Source organism: Drosophila takahashii, chromosome 3R (assembly GCF_030179915.1).
Source record: "Drosophila takahashii strain IR98-3 E-12201 chromosome 3R, DtakHiC1v2, whole genome shotgun sequence".
In the NCBI taxonomy this organism is placed as follows: domain Eukaryota; kingdom Metazoa; phylum Arthropoda; class Insecta; order Diptera; family Drosophilidae; genus Drosophila; species Drosophila takahashii.
In genome coordinates this window covers 20,836,699-20,853,960 of record NC_091681.1, presented here as the reverse complement: position 1 = coordinate 20,853,960, position 17,262 = coordinate 20,836,699, and the positions used below count along the sequence as shown (strand labels likewise).

Sequence of the window (17,262 nt, the reverse complement as noted above, 5' to 3'; positions counted from 1 at the left end):
TCAGCAATATAGGGGACGAACCTAAATGGATCCTGATGAATTTGAATTGCAGATAATAAACAGCTGACTAATTTTCAACGATTTAACAATTCAATCTGGGTATTCCCTTAATTGTTCAACGGGTGAAGTTATTAAATTATGTTTCTGAGGGTATGTTACTGTTCAAAACTTTAAAATAAATAACACTAAAATATTACAGAGTTGCATGACTTTGTTTAATAAGGTGACAACTATAGTTTTCAACGAATCGACCGCGAGGATTGTTAAATTGCTGAAATTTCTGAAAGTTGACTTTGTACAGAACTCCTAACCGAATTCAACAATTCCGCAATTTAACAGTTTAGAATCCCCCACTTATTTTAGGGAATAGTTTTCGTTAATTAATCGATGGTTACAGGTAAATCCACATTATTTAAAACATCGATAGTATCGCCAAAACACATATTTTTCGTGCAGCTCTAAAAATGGAACCCCAAGTAACGATCCACAGATATTACAGCCGGCAAGCCAAGTATGAGGGAGCCGTGGACGCCGATTTGGAGCTGTGCATCAAGCACTGTGGCGGCGATGTGGTGCGCATCGAGTTGGTGAACCGACAGCATGGAATCCAGCTGCAGCGCAAGTTGCGCCGGCTGCTGCTGCTCCTCTTCCTGGCCATCGCTTACTTTGTCGGAGTCTGCGGATTGGAGGACAGAAAGTTTGGCATCCTGCAGCCCAGAATCCTGTACCCACTGGTTACTTGTGTTTCCGTGGCCATCCTGATGCTCCGTTCCACCCTGAATTTGGTGCAGGCGGAGCGGCTGTTCTACAGCTGGGACATGGCGCTGCAGACGGAGACGGTGCGGTCCTTCGGCAGGGAGTCCGTCCTCTGCGTCCAGCGAGGACACATCCAGGACATAGTGCTAAACGAAGTCATTGAAGATGTAGGAACTGCACACATATATAACTTGCTATATTATAAGCTTTTGGCATCCTACATTGCTTTTCAGAACATGCCCAGGAAAATCGATGGGTAATTTGTATAAATGCTGTGTTTTGGAGTCAATCACAACTCATGTTTCGCTAGTAGATTGGCTTTGTTAGTTAGTTACCTTATAGTTATTATATTTTATTTCGTTGTATTACTCTTATAGTTGGACGTGAAGTATATGCTGATATTACGAACGAAAGGGAGCCAGTTCAAAAAGCGGCCCATTGTACCCCTTTTCAATGTGAGTAGTTGTCTGCTTGGATTATCCTTATTATTATCCTTCTTTTTATTTACTTATTTACAGAGCCAATCGCCATCCTTCGAGTGCCTGCAGCACGCATATCGCGTCCTGCATGGATATTGGCTGAACAGCACCACGGATCGATCGGAGCAGTCCTACAGCAAGGACAAGCAGTCCATGGTAAAGTCGTAGTCCTTCACCACATCACTGAACTGTTTGTGAAAGTACCAAATTAATAAAAACACTGCCAAAGCGTATTATACAAACATACCTGTGTCGTGGATTGCGTTGTCTCGTCTTCGATGGGGAGGGGTGGCAATTGTGGAACTTTTAGTTCCGATTTTACTATGTCGAAATCAGCTCGCACCTGTGGGATTACCAATATTTTTATAGGGCTCCGCTTTGTTATTGTACGACCCACATACCAAATTGTTAAGATCTGTTTTGAATTTATCCTTGAGCACTTGACGGTAAAGCTTTAGGTAGACGTCCTTGTTGCTGTTTAGCTCCTTTTGGATGTTCTGCAGATCGATCAACTGCTGCAGCGATAGACCTGCAATTAATTTGTAATGTAATTTTGCAATAAAAATAAATTCAGTCCCGCTTACTTTCCATGGCGTCGGTTTTTGTTTTGAAACGGGGTAGTGTTAGAAAACGCAGCACTCTTTGATTACGGTGAACACTCTTTAAGTGTGTACTCACGAATGTTTTGCCAATGCTAACAAATTGAATATATCAAAGGTATTTATAAATAAGTAGGACATAATATTTTCATAACTTAGTTTATATAATATTCAGAATATGATTTACCTTAATTACCTTAATTATGAATTTAAAAATAAAACTAGATTAAAATATTTATAATTTATTTGGATTTTGTTCATATAACTCAAAGCGAATGTCTACTGTATATTGCCTTTCTGCCAGTGTTGCACAGCGTCTAACTTCACAGCCCTGCCCGCCTGACGTAATTGGCCGAATCGACGTATTTTTGTTTATGTGTGCCCGCTCCCCCGCCCCTCACGAAGCGAGTGGGAAGCTGCTGCCGCCCGATCCCGATGACCACGTCCAGTTGCGGAAACTAGTAACTCCGCCAGCTCCGCCGGATTCCCTCCCAGCCCCCGATGCCAATCATCTGTTGCTGACCGCAGGAACACTACGCGAAAAGTGAGTTTCCCCGAGCGCAGCGGTACCGAAAATAGTCATTCGGGTGTGCCCCCCACATGGTCACGGAGCTCTAATCCGGTTTAACTACAATACTATTAGATTCTAGCTACTCTTAGAAACAAAAAAAAGAACGATATGAACCGCTCCGAGCCGATTCCCATCCGGAGGGACCGCTCTTTCGACAGCGTACTCAACCGACTGCTGCGGATGAGGTCCCAGAACCATGAGAGTTTCCGCGCCGCCATGTACAACTTCCTAATCGCCGCTGGAGTGGCGGCCTTCGTGGCCGTTTGCTTCATCCTGGGACCCTTCGTTCGCCCCCTGCTGTGGGCCTTCCTCATGGGCGCCGTCCTCTTCCCGTTCAAACGGCGGCTGGCGGAGAGCGTGAACGGCTGGTTCCAGCGACTGGAGGAGCGCGACTCCAATGTACTGGTCTCCATCTGCCTGTCCCCGCTGGAGGCCACCGAGCACTGCGGTCGGCTGCTGATCGGCTGGCTCTGCGAGCACTGGCAGCTACTCCTGGCCGGCTGCGGAGTGGCCGGGTGCATCAAGCTGCTCGTTCTGTACGCGCCGAAGGGCTTCCTTTTGGCCCTCTGGCACTGGATAACCTTTTCGCACGGCCTGTTTGTCCAAATTATCGGATTCCTCAACGTGTATGTGGTATGTATGGTGACTCATTGTTTGAGAAACACTTAAACTGATCTCTAAAACTGGTCAGAAATGAATAACTATTCTTGTTCCGGTATTGTTAGTCTTCTAATATCGTATTTAATTTCATTTCACAGCTTATCTCCCTGGTTGTGGTCTACTTGAGCTGCGTCCACTTCTTCTGGAAGCCGGAGAACAGCTCCCATTTCGTGGTCGCCGGTCAGTCCATGTGGATAGCCGTGGCCGGGTATCTGAGCAGCTTTCTTGGCGCCCTCCAGGTGCCGGTTTTCCTGCTGGTCATGGCCTACGTAACGGCCTCCACGGCATATCACCTGCAGACGATAGAGGATTCGGGATCCTACCTGCACCGCCTGCAAAAGTTGTTCGACAAGAACGATTTTGAGCGATCACTGAGCAACTTTAGCATTTGCGGCAGGCCAAGTGGTGAGCCACTGAGTCCGGGTCTGCAGTCGGATGTGGAGGACATATCGCTTAGCGATACAGTTGACTCCACGGACACATTCGATGCCAAGCCAGGAGCAGAAGCTACCGGCCACCAGAGCGATACGTTCTTTAAGCTGCTGTTCTACGCCTGTCTAGGCACATTTCTTTATCGCAACGTCTGGATGTTCATACTAGCTGCTGTTCCAGTGCTCCTGCACCTCATCTACACCGTGGGAGCTTATACGGGAATCACCCAGTTTGCTTGTAACAAAATTAGCGAAGTTTACGCAGCACTGCGGGTGAGTATTAAAAATCTATGTACTTATATTAAATTATTATAATATTAATGTTGCAGTCGTGGGCCATCGAACACCACTCCGCCGTTCTGCCGCTTTGTCTGCCTGGTGTTTTGGAACTTAACTACAAGATCAACACCATCGTGCGGGACTCGTTGAAGTCCTCCGTGGAGTCCGTCACTTCCATCCTAATGATCATCCTCATGCTGCTCATCATTGTGTTTCTGAGCGTGTTCTTCTGCGTGAACATCTACTCGGAGACGATTGAGGTTGCTTACCTGGGCAAGGATCTAATTAACAAGACGATCACAGATCGGCCTGAGCTAATTGATATTTTGCCAGCAAACATGCAATCGTCCATCGATGATGCTCTAGATAATGCACACCACTACGGTCGCCGTAAGATTGAGACCTACATTGACGACTGGTTGGCGGATGCTGACAAGGTGCACGCCACCAAGCTGAAGGAGCAAATCCTTGACGTGTGGGACAGACTCATCCAGTACTGGATCGACTTCAACAAGGCGGGCACTTCGTACGGTCCGCGCGTGCCAACGGATGCGCTGAAAAGTACATTTGGGGAGATTGTCGACAATCCAGGTAAGCCCTTGCTAGCCTCCCGAGAGCTTCTTCCTGTTTTCTTTCGTCCCTATTTACTAATCTATTTTTGAGTTCATTTTCGGGGCTTGTGCATGGGTTCGAGGGCTTTTGTTGAGCTCCTGCTCGCTTTATCCATCCCGTAACACTCGTTTGCGTCTACGAAATAACTCATTCTGTGTTGCATCTGCTAACCAACGGCCGTTTATTTAACCAAGGACATTTTAAAGAGCTAGTTTTAGTGGCTAAACAGGGCATTATCGGCTGGGCGCAGAGCAATACGCAAACGATCCTCGAGGTTGCGGAGTCCTTGTGGCACATCATTCGCACCAATCTCTCGATGATTATGGGCGTGACCGGAGAAATTCTGTCTCTTGTGCTGTCCGGTGGACAGGCGTGCATAGAATTCATATTGGACATGGTAAGAGATTGCTTGTTGAATACCTTTTAAATAAAATAATAACTTCATTCTTACTCTATCCAGATTGTATTCTTTACGGCCCTGTTTTATCTGCTCTCGAGCAGTCAGGAGAAGTACGCGCCGCTGCAAATCACCAAATACCTGGGCTACTCCAGTTCGGGTATTAAAATCGCCGATGCCCTGGAGAACTCCATTACAGTGGTCCTAATCTCAATGTTTCGGTGCTCCACATTTACCGGCTTGTTCACCTGGTTGGTGCACACGGTATTTGGGGCACGGATAGTATTCCTTCCCTCCGCCTTGGCGGCCATGTTGGCGGCGGCTCCCTTTCTTGGCAGTTACTGGTGTGCAGTGCCAGCCTTTCTGGAGCTGTGGCTCGCCCAGGATAGGTTTTATGCAGGACTCATACTGTTTCTGCTCCAGTTCTTTGTGCCCTCGTCCTTTGAAACGGCCATTTATGCTGATCTCAAAGGGTGATTCTGTTTTTTCATATATTTACTATATTATTTACTATATTTAACTTACTTTTCAGTGGTGGACATCCGTACCTGAATGGCCTGGCCATTGCCGGGGGCATGTATTGGATCGGCTGGCAGGGAGCCATCTTCGGACCCCTGATGCTTTGCTTCTTCATCGGTCTCTTCGAGGTGGCCACTCTGGCCATGCGCAGCCATCAAGAGCCCAGGTAACTTAGACTTAAGAAGCGGTTTCCTTGAATTCGTTTGATTTGCATGCAAAGTATGAACTTTATCAGACTTGTGCGGCCCAAGGATTGAAGTGAGTGATTTTGTTGGCTTGCTTTCACTAGATTTCTTCACCCTTTTTGTGTAAACCAAATTACTAAAAGTGCTTTTATGTATTGCAGAAACAGCACCGATGAGGAGACACGGACCACGTGAGTTGGCATGGCGCCGAAACTACGAATTTCCTTCTAATACTCGAACTGCAAACTAACATAAGCTGTGTGGCCAAATACCTGACAATCAAAATGCGATTGGCCCGAATATCACACCCTAGACTTAGGCTGCAATTTCCTTTGACTATTGTTGATAGTTTCTCAGTTGCTAATCCCTTCGCCTTGCAAATTGGTTCAGTTTTATACTACAATTTTTAAGTATTCAAGATTCCGTCTGAATAGCATTCGCCCCTTTATATCTTATTGTTTTTACATACAATATGTACCTCGAATTGTTTGTAGTCGCGAAACATTTCCAAAGCCTTTAAGTACCGATATCGTGCTCGCTACTAATTGCTTATTGTAAACTTGTGATTTGTTTAATCTCAGATACAAAATGTGTTGCAAATATATTTCTATACTAACTGTAACCTCCGCTGAATGCAAGCTCTTCTTACTTTGAAAGTTATTTTCCAGCTCAATCGCTTCTTGCAGGGTCAACGAAACCGTTAACGACAGCTCAGAAAAATCGAACGATATCACAGATGGAAAGTCAGTGGCAGGGGGAAAACCTGTTGAGCTGAAAATCGTAACCAAAACCAAAACATTTCACCTGTTGAATGCCAAAGAAAAGGAGTGAGGAACTCGATTTTAAATAATTTATAAAGTATCAAACATAAAACACAGAGTATTTAAATATATATGTGGATAATAATGACAGCAGTCTGGCTTCAAATAATTGTTTGAAAAATTTTACCAAATTAACTTATCGTGCATTCTTTCCATACTATATGAAGTAATGTTTTGTAAAAAATATATCCTTGTTTTTATACGCCTTTTAAAACTGTTATGTAGCTTAGTTGGTGTACTGATTCTTGAAGGTGAACTCCGGATGTCTTTCCACACTGCAAGGAAAATAAGAAAATCCTTTAAATAAAGCCATTTAAATTATCATACGTTTTTATACCCTTTGAAGAAGGCAAAGTCACAGACGCGAATGTTTTTATCCAGGCTGGACAACTTGGCCACCTCCTCCGCCGTCAGTTCAAAGTCGAAGACATCCAGATTCTGCTTGAGGCGATCGGGATTGGTGCTCTTGGGAATGGCGGCCACACCAGTGTCGATGATCCAACGGAGCAGCACCTGGGCAGGTGTCTTGCCATGGGCTGCAGCGATCTCTTTGACCTCCGGGATGTCCATCAGATCTGGCAGATCCCTCACGATGCCGGCGCCTGCGTTAAACTTGGCGATTCCCTTGGAACCCAGTGGGGAGTAGGCGGTTACCGTGACGTTCTCGGACTGGCAATAATCGACCAAATCACGCTGTTGCAGGTAAACATGGTGCTCAATCTGATTGGTGGCCGGGCGGATTTTGCAGTTCTTTAGCAGGCGGGCCACCTGATCCTTGCTGAAGTTGGATACACCGATGGATTTCGTGAGACCCTTCTCCACCAGAGACTCCATAGCAACCCAGATGGCGGCGTGATTGGTGGTCACATCGACCTCCATTAGGCCATCCTTGTCAAGCTTAAAAATGTATAATCAAGATAAAGATATTAATTACACATATACAAAAATATTACCGCACTAAACTACCTTAAAGCTGCCGTCCTCGTTGATCAGGATGGTGAAGGGAGTGTGCACCAAATATAAGTCCACATATTCCAGCTGCAGATCTTCCAGCGACTTTTTGATGGTGGGCTCCACTTCGTGAGGGCGGTTGGCTAAAAGGACGAGTAAATAATGACTTAATAAATATTCTTTTTTATTACAACTTAATTTATATTTCACAATTTGATCATCCATCATGTCAAATTGCAATGTGCTGATAATAAACCTATTTTAAAATCCATCATATTAATGTTGAAAAAGTTTGTTTTGGTATTTTGGAAAAACAAATATTAGCATAATCTTATCTTGTCAATGGGATTTTTTCCAGAACATCAAAAACATTGCTAGTTATGGTGAAATGCTTTCTCCATGATTCTATAATCTGTGGGTATGCTTTTCTAGAATTTGTTCCACCCGGTTATGGTCAAGTTCTTGGGAGTTATTTATAGATATTCGAGATTTTTCAATCAAAATGGATCCAACCATAAATAGGTAGAATATACTCACAGACAGGTGGCACCTTGGTGACAATGAATAGCTCCTCCCGCTTCACCTTTCCGGCGTCCAGCCAACGCTTGAGGACTCTTCCGATGGCTTTTTCATTGCCGTAGACTGGCGCTGTGTCTATGTGTCTATAGCCAGCTTCTAGTGCTGCATCGATTGCGGTTTCAATTTCCTCATCGGATGCCTATGGTTTGGTGATGAAAATGTGGTTTAGTGGTTGTGATTATATATATTCAGAGATTTTATACTATCTACACTGCTATAGACCCCTGCCACTTTTTGTACACCGGTTTTTTTTTGTCCCCTGACCAGAGAAAGTCAAACCCACTAAACCCAGCTACATATGAATAAAGGTTTATTGTTTGTTTTTAAAAACCGGTCTAATGTCGCCAGCACAAACAGATTCTGTTGATTGCATCGGAAACTCCAAGAGATTTAAATGACGTGTCAGCTATTTTTCAAGGTCGTTCATTAGTTAAAAAAACAATGGTAAGAATCTATTAAACACTTAGGTATAATTTATAGAATTTAAACATAAAACGTGACTATAATTACCTGCCAGGTGCCGATGCCAATTATGGGCATCTTCTCTCCATTGTTGAAAGTTAGGAACTTGGTGCAGGCCATTTTATTGATTTCTTGAGTACTTGAAGAAATAATCTCACTTATTTAACAGACAAATAGGAAATGCCGCTTTACAACCTGTTGCTTCAGCGATTGGATTGGAATTAAACAAGAATTTACGACCCACTCACTTTGCCGGCCCACCTAAAACCACCCAACCCAGTGGGATTCTGCCCTTTTCAATGCGCGGTCTTACTAGTCGATATTTGTTTAAACAAATTAATCGAATTATAAATTCATGACAAATTCTTTAAAATTAGTTTTCAAATACAAAGTTACATTTAATTAACATTTGAATTTTTAATTTTGATCAAATTCTATTTGATAAATAATACATGTATAAACCAAGAAATTTTTAATTTTAATTTATTTATTCTTCATATTTTAGGTAAGATTTATTTGTATTATTATTATTAGCAATGATTTACTCATTTTTTGAAAAAGTTATGTTTTATTTAATAAACAAAGTTTTCTGTAACACTAAAAGTGAAAATTACATTTTCCAACTTGTACCTATAAAACAATTTTTAATCCTTATCCAAAACCTAAAAAACCGTTAATAAGTCAGTACACAAATACTACAATTTCTTCAGTTTTAAATGGACCCAAAGCCGAGGAACAAACTAATCCACCACAATCGAAAAGTTACCGTAAGTGAATTCGGAGAGCTCAGAGGTTTCACTAAAGATGCACTTGTCGATTCGACTGGTGGGACTGCCGGTGTGCTTTAGCCAGAGGCGCCTGTAAAAAGAATCCGTTAAATAACACCGTTATTGGCTTCGGAAAACCTACTTACATGGACTCAAAGGAATGTCGATGCGCTTGAATTTCCCCCTTCACCGTGTTTTCATTGGTGTTCTTGCACCAGCCCCGAACTGCCAGCTTCTGGGCTCTTCGTAAGGTGTACTAGAAATTCGGAAGCGGGTTGTAGAAAATTCAAAAATTTTCAAATGGTTCAGAAATTTAAGCGTACTACCGATAGTAGTGATTTTGGTTTCAAATTCCCTGGATTATTGAACCATTTTCTTACCATTCGAAAGGAAACGCCTGTAGGGGTTATATGATTATCAATTACTGTGATTTTTCATACTCATGGAGGGGCGCGCCTACCTTGCACTATCCCGAACACTTCGAATTGGCAGCAGAACACCGGCTCATCGCTCCTATCCGTGGTTACTCTCTTTTGAAACTCGCTATGAGAAATCCTTTTGGCATCCTCGGTATTTTCGGGTTTCGCATTTTTTTTGGGTTCTTCAGGTTTATTTTGTGTTGCAGCGGGAAGCGTTACCCTACGCACTTGCTCAGTTTGTGTCTCGTTTGAGTTCATTTTACAACTCGAATATTTAGGATAAACTGTCAAAAAGCGACAGGCATAAATGTAATATCCTGGGTAACCCATGTTTTGGAGGTTTTTTAAAGCATGTTTTTTCTTAATCTTATCTTAAAAAGGACTCGTATTTAAAATTATTTTAAGATTTCAAAAACTTTTTTTAATCGTTCTTTTTGAATTACTATCGTTGTCCGATAGGTCTGCATTTGGGAATCGGTGCCTACAAGGATCACCCTGTGGCCAAGGCGGTTCGTTGGAACCAGTTCCGGCCTTTAAACAAAACAAAATCACCCACGAAATAGTGCACGAATATTAAATACTACGCCGAAACAACTTGATCGCACTATGCATACCCTGTACGCGCTGCTCAAGAACAAGCTGAGCGATGTGCATCCGCTGCACAACATAGACCTGGAGCGGGATGTGGCCTACCTGAAGGCGGTGGTGACCAAGGAGATGCAGCTGCAGATCGACGCCAGCGAACTGGGTGAGTGACCCTGCTAGCGAAACTGCTGCCCATTGTCTACTTTTTTGCTAAGTCATCTGCTGCGCACTTCACAGAGATCATCCACCACGGACGCGTGCTGGAGGACGCGGACACGCTCAGCCGGACGGGACTGCAGCCCAATGCCGTGATCCACTGCTTCCGGAAGGTCAAGCGCTACACGCCATATGTGCCGCCAGCGGCCACAGAGATCAATACGAAGCACATCCAGGAGCTCTTCTCGCTGACCTCGCACCTGCAGATCAGCGTGACCTCGCGGTTCAACATCCTGCAGAAGATTCTCGCCGAGTATCCGGAGTTCAGGCGCAATCTGGGCGCCCAGGCTTTGATTCGCGACTCTGTGCTGTTTAACATGCTGCACGAGCCGGAGGTGGTGCAGAATCTGGTCAAGGATTACCCGCTCATCTGCGAGGCGGCTCCTTTTATTGTGGACACCATTCGCAAGGAGCTGGCCAGGAATAGCTCCGCCACGCAGTGTAAGTTTTGTAAACTACTTACTCTTTTAATCTTATAACTTATTTTTCTCTTTCAGTTCAAGAACAGGCTGCCTCGGAGTCCACCACATCCTCCGAGGAGGAGAACTCTCTGGGAGCAGGCAGCAGCAGCAGTGGCGGAAGCAGCAGCACCGCCGTGGCAGCTGCCGCGGCCGCCAGTCGGCGCGATGAGATGGCCAACATCCGGCAGATCAGCCGCCAGCAACTGGCCAACGCTTTGGCCAATGTGACCTCGTTCAACTCACTTTCGAGCATTGCCCAGCGGAATGCGGACGAGGCTCTGCAGGGCGATGAGAGGCCAAGGACCACATCGGCGCCAATAGCAGGAGGATCGGCGGGAACGGTAACGGTAGCAGCAAGCAGCAGCGGTGGAGCCAGTGGCAGCAGCGGTTACATCTCCTCAGATCTTTTCCGCAATGAGCTGGCCCGCGCTTTTCAATCCCTGGCGCAGCAGCAACCACCGCCTGTGGAGAACATGGAGGTGGAGTCGGGAGGAGCACCTGTCCCAGAGCCAGTAGCCCCAGTAGCTCCTGCCGACGATGTGGATGACGAGGACGACGGCGGAGATGACAGCGATGTGCTGCCCCGCTGCTATCGCCGACATCGGTTCACCGAACAACTGCGCACCATGGCCGCCATGGGCTTCATCAACCACACCCAAAACGTCAGCTACTTGGAGATTTCCGATGGCAATGTGGAGCACGCCATTAACCTACTGATGCTGGGAATGAACTGAGCGGGATGGGGATTGACTAACTTTATGGACTTATATTTATTCTGCTGCTGAGGATTCTGAAGCATTCAACTCCCAACTTAAGCAAGGAATATCTCACGAGAACTTGTAATAATTAAAAATACATTTAGAGGAGTAAACGTGGTGAGCTGCTTGGGCGGAGGATGCGGGGTAAAAGCTGGCCGTATCAAAAGGTTTGCTCCTAAATTGATCTAGTTGATTAGATAGTCCAGCGCCTTGTCCTTGTTATTGTTGAACTTGAGAAGCGCAGCCGAGATTTTCGATTCGTCAAAGCCCAAATCCAAGAGCTCGCCCAGTGGGATGAGGTGTTCGATTATCTGGGGGGTAGAAAAGATTCTTAGTGCGTGTTCTTTACAAATGTTTATCAAAAGTACTGACCTTTTTATCGTCGATGCCGCACAGGCTAACCACCTTTGCCACCCGCTCCAGAGGAAAGCCCATTGTACTGATTCGTTGGGCCAACTTCTGTGCCGGTCCAGCCAGCTCCCTGAAGGAGTTCCTGTCCACCACCACCGACATCTTCGACTGCTGCTCCTCGTTGTGGCTGTGCAGGCGGGTGCGACGCTTCTCCGCCTGCTGCAGCTCTGTCTTCAGCTCGCGCAGGATGTCGGGCACACTCCTCGACTTGGTGGCCACCTCGTCCTCCGACTGGCTGAGGGCCAGCACGGAGGAAGGCGTTGGAGGCACCATCAAATGGCTGGGCGTGCCAAATCCATTGACATTGTAGTTGTTTTGCTGCTGGAAAGGATGGTGCTGCGGGGAGTAGAAGGGCTGGTGGCTGTAGCCCTGCATGTGGTAAACCTGCAATGAAAACAACATGTCTATAAAGATTACATTTATCCCAAAATAGAATAGGTTTAATATAGTTTATGATGAAAAACATAAAAATCTAGTTATTACATTTAAATATTTATTAAAGAAATACTTTGGGTTTAAACAAAATATGGTCAGATAAAACATAGCAACTTAAAAGGTTCACTAATTATACCCGTTACTCGTAGAGTAAAAGGGTATATTGTATTCGTGCAAAAGTATGTAACAGGTAGAAGGAAGCGTTTCCGACCCCATAAAGTATATATATTCTTGATCAGGATCACTAGCCGAGTCGATCTAGCCATGTCCGTCTGTCCGTCTGTCTGTCTGTCCGTCTGTCCGTATGAACGCTGAGATCTCGGAAACTATAAAAGCTAGAAGATTGACATTTTGCATGCAGATTCTAGGAGTTCCTACGCAGCGCAAGTTTGTTTCAAAAGGGTGCCACGCCCCCTCTAACGCCCACAATCGCTAATATACGATTTTAAAAATTTCAATATTTTGGAAAAGTAAAAATGCAGTTTTATTGTGTTTATCAATACCTATCGAAATGTAGAAGAAATTTTTTAAATCGGACCATTCGTTAAAAAGTTACGGCGGATCAAAGTTTTTCTCCATCTCTTTCGCACTCCCTTTAGCTGAGTAACGGGTATCTGATAGTCGGGGCACCCGACTATAGCGTTCTCTCTTGTTTTATTTAGACTTTATACTCTGGTACAACATTTTAAAAACAAACAGAAACTATAACCAAGTTAATGATTTAATTAAATTATGAATGGTAATATGGTTTCATCCAAACTGCTGATAGTTTTCTCAGAACCCAGCTAACAGACTAACTAACTACTCAATAGTGTCCCACCTGGAAGTGCTCCGGTTTATGCACCTGCTGCTGGGCGGAAGCACTGTACATGGGCGTTGGGTAAAGAGGCGTGGGTGGAATGTGGCTGGGCTCCGTCCTGCCCTCATCGTCATCACAGTGAACATGGAAATTGACGCTGTCGAGCGTCGCTTTGGTCTCCGCCAGCGTGGTCATCGTTAGCTCCACAGGAGCTGGCACTTCCTGGGGTTGGGGCTGCTCCTCCTCTGGATGCTGATCCCCCTGCTGTTGCTGCTGATCCCTGCGCTCCTCCAGCTGCGTCTGGTGCAGCACCTGGGCGAGTATGTCCAGATCGTTGATGGTCTTGAGCTCGATGTTGTCGAAGGGCGTGGAGTTCATGCTGTACTCAAAGTCCGCGTAGTTCAGGGAGCTGTTCCGCTTGTGCAGCGTCTGCGGAGTAGCCACCGGGGTGGTGCTCAGAATGGTGGGCTGCAAGATGGTGTGGAAATTGCACACGCCCATTGACTTTGGTTCGTGCAAGGAGTCGCGTGACTCAGTGGAGGCGGGAGGGCGATGCTCCTCCTCCTCCTTCCGTTCGGGGTTCTTCCTCTCTGGCTGCTCCTGCTCCTTCTCCTGCACCTCCTCGTCCGACGACAAGTCGTCCGTACTGGGATAGTCAACTGCTCCAAGCATCTCCTTCTGCCTGGCCTCCAGCGCCCGTTGGCGTTCCTCCTTGCGGCGCTCCTGGCGGCTGGCGAGCTCCGCCCGCTGCTGGCGACGCATTTGGCTCCAGCGCTGCGCCTGACTCACCACCGCCCGCTCCAGATGGAAGTCATACTGGTAGTCCGGGTGATCCGTGTAGAAATCCTCCCGGAACTGCGACAGGCGGTTGAGGGTCGCCTGCGGCAGGTGGAAGACGGCAGGCGGGGGTTTGTAGCGCTCAACTATCTTGACCGGGACATCGTCCATGTTATGCTAGCGCATTCACCGCGAATTTTGTTAATTATAATTATCTGCTACTACGCGTTTTTCCTTTTGTTGTTTTCCGAGCAGCAGCGATAGGCGATAGGCAGTGTCATCGGTCACTGCTGATTCGCTAATTTCTGCTGGTCCTCGATTTTTATTAGGGGTGCTCGTTTTATTAGGAAAATATATAGGGCTATCAAAGAATTACATTTTACATTTTACAATACATTTTTATAGAACTTTAATTCACGTTTTGGAAACAGGTTAAAAAATTAAACCAATATTGGTACATACTCTGTATCTTAACATGGTTTAAACGAACTTTTATGTTCTCTGTTTCAGCAATAGATTTTCTAAGCAAAAAAATATTTATTTAAATTTATCAATAAAATAAATATATACGTAAATAAATCAGTGCATAAAACAAAAGGAAAAATCTAATTATAAGTTATTTTATTCATAAGGTTTACGATCAATTTGTTTCGTATAAAAAAGGCCATCCCTTGATGGGTAAGTTTTCCGCATCGAAACGCACCGAAGTCACAAAATATACTATACTTCTTTGTAGGTATTTTCAATAAGTATACTTATTCAGCAGAATACATTTAATTAAAAATGTAATTCAACATGATCACAACAAAACTGATAGACAAGGCAGCAAACCATTGTTTTTCATTCACTCTCTTTTGGAAAAATGTTTGGTAGTGCTGAAGAAAGCGAGGCAATGTGGACATTATCTTTTTATGGGCAAACTCGCAGTGAAAAGATAATCTTAACTAAAGCACTTGCTGCTGATAAGAACATAAAAACATCTAGCTACATTATAAAAAGGAATTCCTTATGTGGTGACTAATACGTGATTAGTTTTATATGTCAGTAGGATGACACAGCTATAAAAGTTGTTTTATTTTTTGCTCGTCAAGCTATTTAAGCTGTTGGTTGTAGACTGGAAACTATTTGATTGGTCAAGATCAGTTAGATGTTATAAGTCATGATGTTAAAAGTTGTCGGTAATAAAATATTTGAATGTGCAGTTTGTATATTATTATTATTTTTTAAAATTATAAACTTTTTTTTTGCTATGTGTAAGTTTGTTTGTTTAATCGTCATTAAAAATTGATAGTGAAATTGCTAAATGAATACATACGAAAAGATAAGAACTAGACAGCTCCCAGTTAAGGTATAAAACATTGCTATTAGCGGCCAAATTATCATTGCCTCAAGAAATTTCAACAAGAAAAGTGTAAAGTGACCGGTCGAAATGCTGCTAACATTCATCCTACTGGGAGTGGTCTTGGCTCTAGCCAGCATATTTTACTTAAACGTCTACTCCTATTGGGCTCGAAAGGGCATTCCCTATGAGACTCCTCTGCCCCTCGTGGGTAACATGAAAGGAATCGGGTCGAAATACCATTTCCGGGACATCAACCAGAGGATATATGATCAGTTCAAGGGCAAGACACCGTTGGCAGGAATGTTTACGTTCCTGCAGCGAACAGTCGTGATCATGGATTTGGACCTCATCAAGCAGGTGCTGATAAAGGACTTTAATTACTTTCAAGATCGTGGGGCCTTCAACAATCCGAGAGATGATCCTCTGACAGGACACCTTTTTAGTTTGGAGGGTGAGGAGTGGAGGGCAATGCGGCAGAAATTGACACCTGTATTCACCTCCGGTAAGATCAAGCAGATGTCGGAAATTGTCGTAAAGGTGGGAGATCTCCTGGTCGATTCTATGGATAAGACTGTTAAGACTGCTAAAGTTGATCATGGAGATGTGGAGATTAAGGATATCTGTGCGCGATTTACAACCGATGTTATTGGATCGTGTGCCTTTGGCCTGGAGTGCAACAGTCTGCAGGATCCCAATGCCGAGTTCCGAGCAAAGGGTCGCATGATATTCGAGCGCCGTCGACATCCTAAGCTAATTCAAGCCTTTCTTTTTACCAATGCAAAGTTGGCCAAGAAGTTGCGTATGAAGATATTTCCCGATGACGTTACGGAGTTCTTTATGTCAGCGGTGAGGAACACCGTGGATTATCGCTTAAAGAATAACATAAAGCGGAACGATTTCATTGACCAGCTGATTGAGCTCCGTGCTGAGAACGAAGAGGCGGCTGGAAAAGGCAATGGAATTGACCTTTCCAAAGGCTTGACTTTGGAGCAAATGGCTGCTCAGGCATTTGTGTTCTTCGTAGCCGGATTCGAGACTTCCTCAAGTACAATGTCCTTCTGCCTGTATGAATTGGCCTTAAATCAGGATATTCAGAAACGAGTGAGGGAGGAGATCGAAAAAGTGCTTAGTAACACGGAAGGTGGGGAAATAACTTATGATGCCCTAGCCGAAATGACTTATTTGGATCAGGTGCTGGCTGGTAAGTTACATAATGTTATCTTATAATTTATACAAATTAAAAAATTCACTATTTTCTTTTAGAAACCCTGAGAAAATACCCCATTCTACCTCTACTCACTAGAGAGACAAATCGAGAGTATAAAGTTCCCAACACATCTTTTATTCTTGACAAAGATACCAGAGTCTCGATTCCGGTTCACAATATTCATCACGATCCTGAAATATATCCGCAACCGGAAAAGTTCGATCCCAGTCGCTTCGAGCCGGAGGCAGTGAATATCCGCCACCCCATGGCTTATTTGCCTTTTGGCGATGGGCCCCGCAATTGCATTGGACTTCGATTTGGAAAAATTCAGTCCAAGATTGGACTTGCGGTTCTTCTTCGTCGCTTTAAGTTTGGTGTATCAAAACGTACAGAAATTCCTTTAATCCTCGGACTCCGCTCGTTTACTTTGGCCACCGAGAATGGCATTCACCTAAAAGTGGAAAGCATTTAAATTAAATAAATAAATTAAATTACATTTGATTTTGATTTACTGTCTAAAATTGTTAGCAAGGTAAAAATAACTACATATATAATTTCTTTTTTGATTTTAAAGCTAAAGATTATCTTGACTTTTAATAATTAAGGAGACAACTTTGGTTTTGTTGACCGAAATTCAAATTCAAATTTAGGGGAATCCCCTAACCAACTGCTTTAAATTGTTAGCCAACAATCGATATCGGTTCGCAGTCTGATATTTTCAGTATGACCATATTGTATTTACAAAAACAAAGATTGTTTAATTTAACGAAATCAAAACAAATCG

The 17,262-nt window shown here is 44.2% G+C and overlaps 8 protein-coding genes across 19 annotated transcripts; 4 read left to right on the top strand and 4 right to left on the bottom strand.

Moving 5' to 3' along the window:
* Positions 1 to 414: 414 nt before the first annotated feature.
* PIG-H (Phosphatidylinositol glycan anchor biosynthesis class H) lies at positions 415 to 1,477 on the top strand. Of its 2 annotated transcripts, XM_044394094.2 has the most exons (3): positions 423 to 923; positions 1,134 to 1,211; positions 1,275 to 1,477. In XM_044394094.2, the coding sequence occupies exons 1-3, from the start codon at positions 465 to 467 to the stop codon at positions 1,401 to 1,403; spliced, it is 666 nt and encodes a 221-aa protein (XP_044250029.2). In that variant the 5' UTR covers positions 423 to 464; the 3' UTR covers positions 1,404 to 1,477. The 2 variants fall into 2 exon arrangements, with proteins under 2 accessions (XP_070073727.1, XP_044250029.2); XM_070217626.1 differs by lacking the exon at positions 1,275 to 1,477 and having other exon boundaries at positions 415 to 1,012.
* Kmn2 (kinetochore Mis12-Ndc80 network component 2) lies at positions 1,286 to 1,907 on the bottom strand. The gene is made up of 4 exons (XM_070217627.1): positions 1,820 to 1,907; positions 1,637 to 1,764; positions 1,483 to 1,578; positions 1,286 to 1,423 (listed from the first exon to the last, which is right to left on the bottom strand). The coding sequence occupies exons 1-4, from the start codon at positions 1,824 to 1,826 to the stop codon at positions 1,367 to 1,369; spliced, it is 288 nt and encodes a 95-aa protein (XP_070073728.1). The 5' UTR covers positions 1,827 to 1,907; the 3' UTR covers positions 1,286 to 1,366.
* A 233-nt stretch (positions 1,908 to 2,140) lies between these two features.
* On the top strand, positions 2,141 to 6,633 carry LOC108064369 (transmembrane protein 245). Of its 8 annotated transcripts, none has more exons than XM_017151863.3 (9): positions 2,144 to 2,378; positions 2,485 to 3,038; positions 3,164 to 3,769; positions 3,826 to 4,366; positions 4,582 to 4,784; positions 4,848 to 5,257; positions 5,317 to 5,469; positions 5,650 to 5,679; positions 6,157 to 6,633. In XM_017151863.3, exons 2-9 carry the CDS (start codon positions 2,514 to 2,516, stop codon positions 6,317 to 6,319), a joined length of 2,631 nt encoding a protein of 876 aa, XP_017007352.3. In that variant the 5' UTR covers positions 2,144 to 2,378; positions 2,485 to 2,513; the 3' UTR covers positions 6,320 to 6,633. The 8 variants fall into 8 exon arrangements, 6 of the variants coding, with proteins under 6 accessions (XP_070072476.1, XP_070072477.1, XP_017007352.3 ...); XM_017151865.3 differs by having other exon boundaries at positions 2,478 to 3,038; positions 4,606 to 4,784; XM_017151864.3 differs by having other exon boundaries at positions 2,478 to 3,038; positions 4,594 to 4,784.
* Positions 6,325 to 8,581, bottom strand: LOC108064377 (1,5-anhydro-D-fructose reductase). 3 transcript variants are annotated; one of them, XM_070216377.1, is made up of 6 exons: positions 8,497 to 8,581; positions 8,350 to 8,440; positions 7,798 to 7,978; positions 7,276 to 7,403; positions 6,647 to 7,206; positions 6,325 to 6,584 (listed from the first exon to the last, which is right to left on the bottom strand). In XM_070216377.1, the coding sequence occupies exons 2-6, from the start codon at positions 8,419 to 8,421 to the stop codon at positions 6,536 to 6,538; spliced, it is 990 nt and encodes a 329-aa protein (XP_070072478.1). In that variant the 5' UTR covers positions 8,422 to 8,440; positions 8,497 to 8,581; the 3' UTR covers positions 6,325 to 6,535. The 3 variants fall into 3 exon arrangements, with proteins under 3 accessions (XP_070072478.1, XP_070072479.1, XP_044249990.1); XM_070216378.1 differs by having other exon boundaries at positions 8,350 to 8,432; positions 8,497 to 8,531; XM_044394055.2 differs by having other exon boundaries at positions 8,350 to 8,540.
* A 343-nt stretch (positions 8,582 to 8,924) lies between these two features.
* LOC108064383 (acylphosphatase-2) lies at positions 8,925 to 9,788 on the bottom strand. 2 transcript variants are annotated; one of them, XM_017151887.3, is made up of 4 exons: positions 9,529 to 9,774; positions 9,449 to 9,465; positions 9,215 to 9,324; positions 8,925 to 9,159 (listed from the first exon to the last, which is right to left on the bottom strand). In XM_017151887.3, the coding sequence occupies exons 1-4, from the start codon at positions 9,743 to 9,745 to the stop codon at positions 9,042 to 9,044; spliced, it is 462 nt and encodes a 153-aa protein (XP_017007376.2). In that variant the 5' UTR covers positions 9,746 to 9,774; the 3' UTR covers positions 8,925 to 9,041. The 2 variants fall into 2 exon arrangements, 1 of the variants encoding a protein (XP_017007376.2); XR_011419028.1 differs by lacking the exon at positions 9,449 to 9,465 and having other exon boundaries at positions 9,145 to 9,159; positions 9,529 to 9,788.
* A 183-nt stretch (positions 9,789 to 9,971) lies between these two features.
* On the top strand, positions 9,972 to 11,620 carry LOC108064374 (ubiquitin-like protein 7). Its single transcript, XM_017151874.3, has 3 exons — positions 9,972 to 10,235; positions 10,310 to 10,729; positions 10,786 to 11,620. Exons 1-3 carry the CDS (start codon positions 10,094 to 10,096, stop codon positions 11,481 to 11,483), a joined length of 1,260 nt encoding a protein of 419 aa, XP_017007363.3. The 5' UTR covers positions 9,972 to 10,093; the 3' UTR covers positions 11,484 to 11,620.
* Positions 11,496 to 14,256, bottom strand: LOC108064373 (ubiquitin-associated protein 1). The gene is made up of 3 exons (XM_017151873.3): positions 13,174 to 14,256; positions 11,880 to 12,302; positions 11,496 to 11,818 (listed from the first exon to the last, which is right to left on the bottom strand). The coding sequence occupies exons 1-3, from the start codon at positions 14,098 to 14,100 to the stop codon at positions 11,693 to 11,695; spliced, it is 1,476 nt and encodes a 491-aa protein (XP_017007362.3). The 5' UTR covers positions 14,101 to 14,256; the 3' UTR covers positions 11,496 to 11,692.
* An 841-nt stretch (positions 14,257 to 15,097) lies between these two features.
* On the top strand, positions 15,098 to 16,963 carry LOC108064372 (probable cytochrome P450 6a14). The gene is made up of 2 exons (XM_017151872.3): positions 15,098 to 16,472; positions 16,535 to 16,963. The coding sequence occupies exons 1-2, from the start codon at positions 15,359 to 15,361 to the stop codon at positions 16,948 to 16,950; spliced, it is 1,530 nt and encodes a 509-aa protein (XP_017007361.3). The 5' UTR covers positions 15,098 to 15,358; the 3' UTR covers positions 16,951 to 16,963.
* Positions 16,964 to 17,262: the final 299 nt, after the last annotated feature.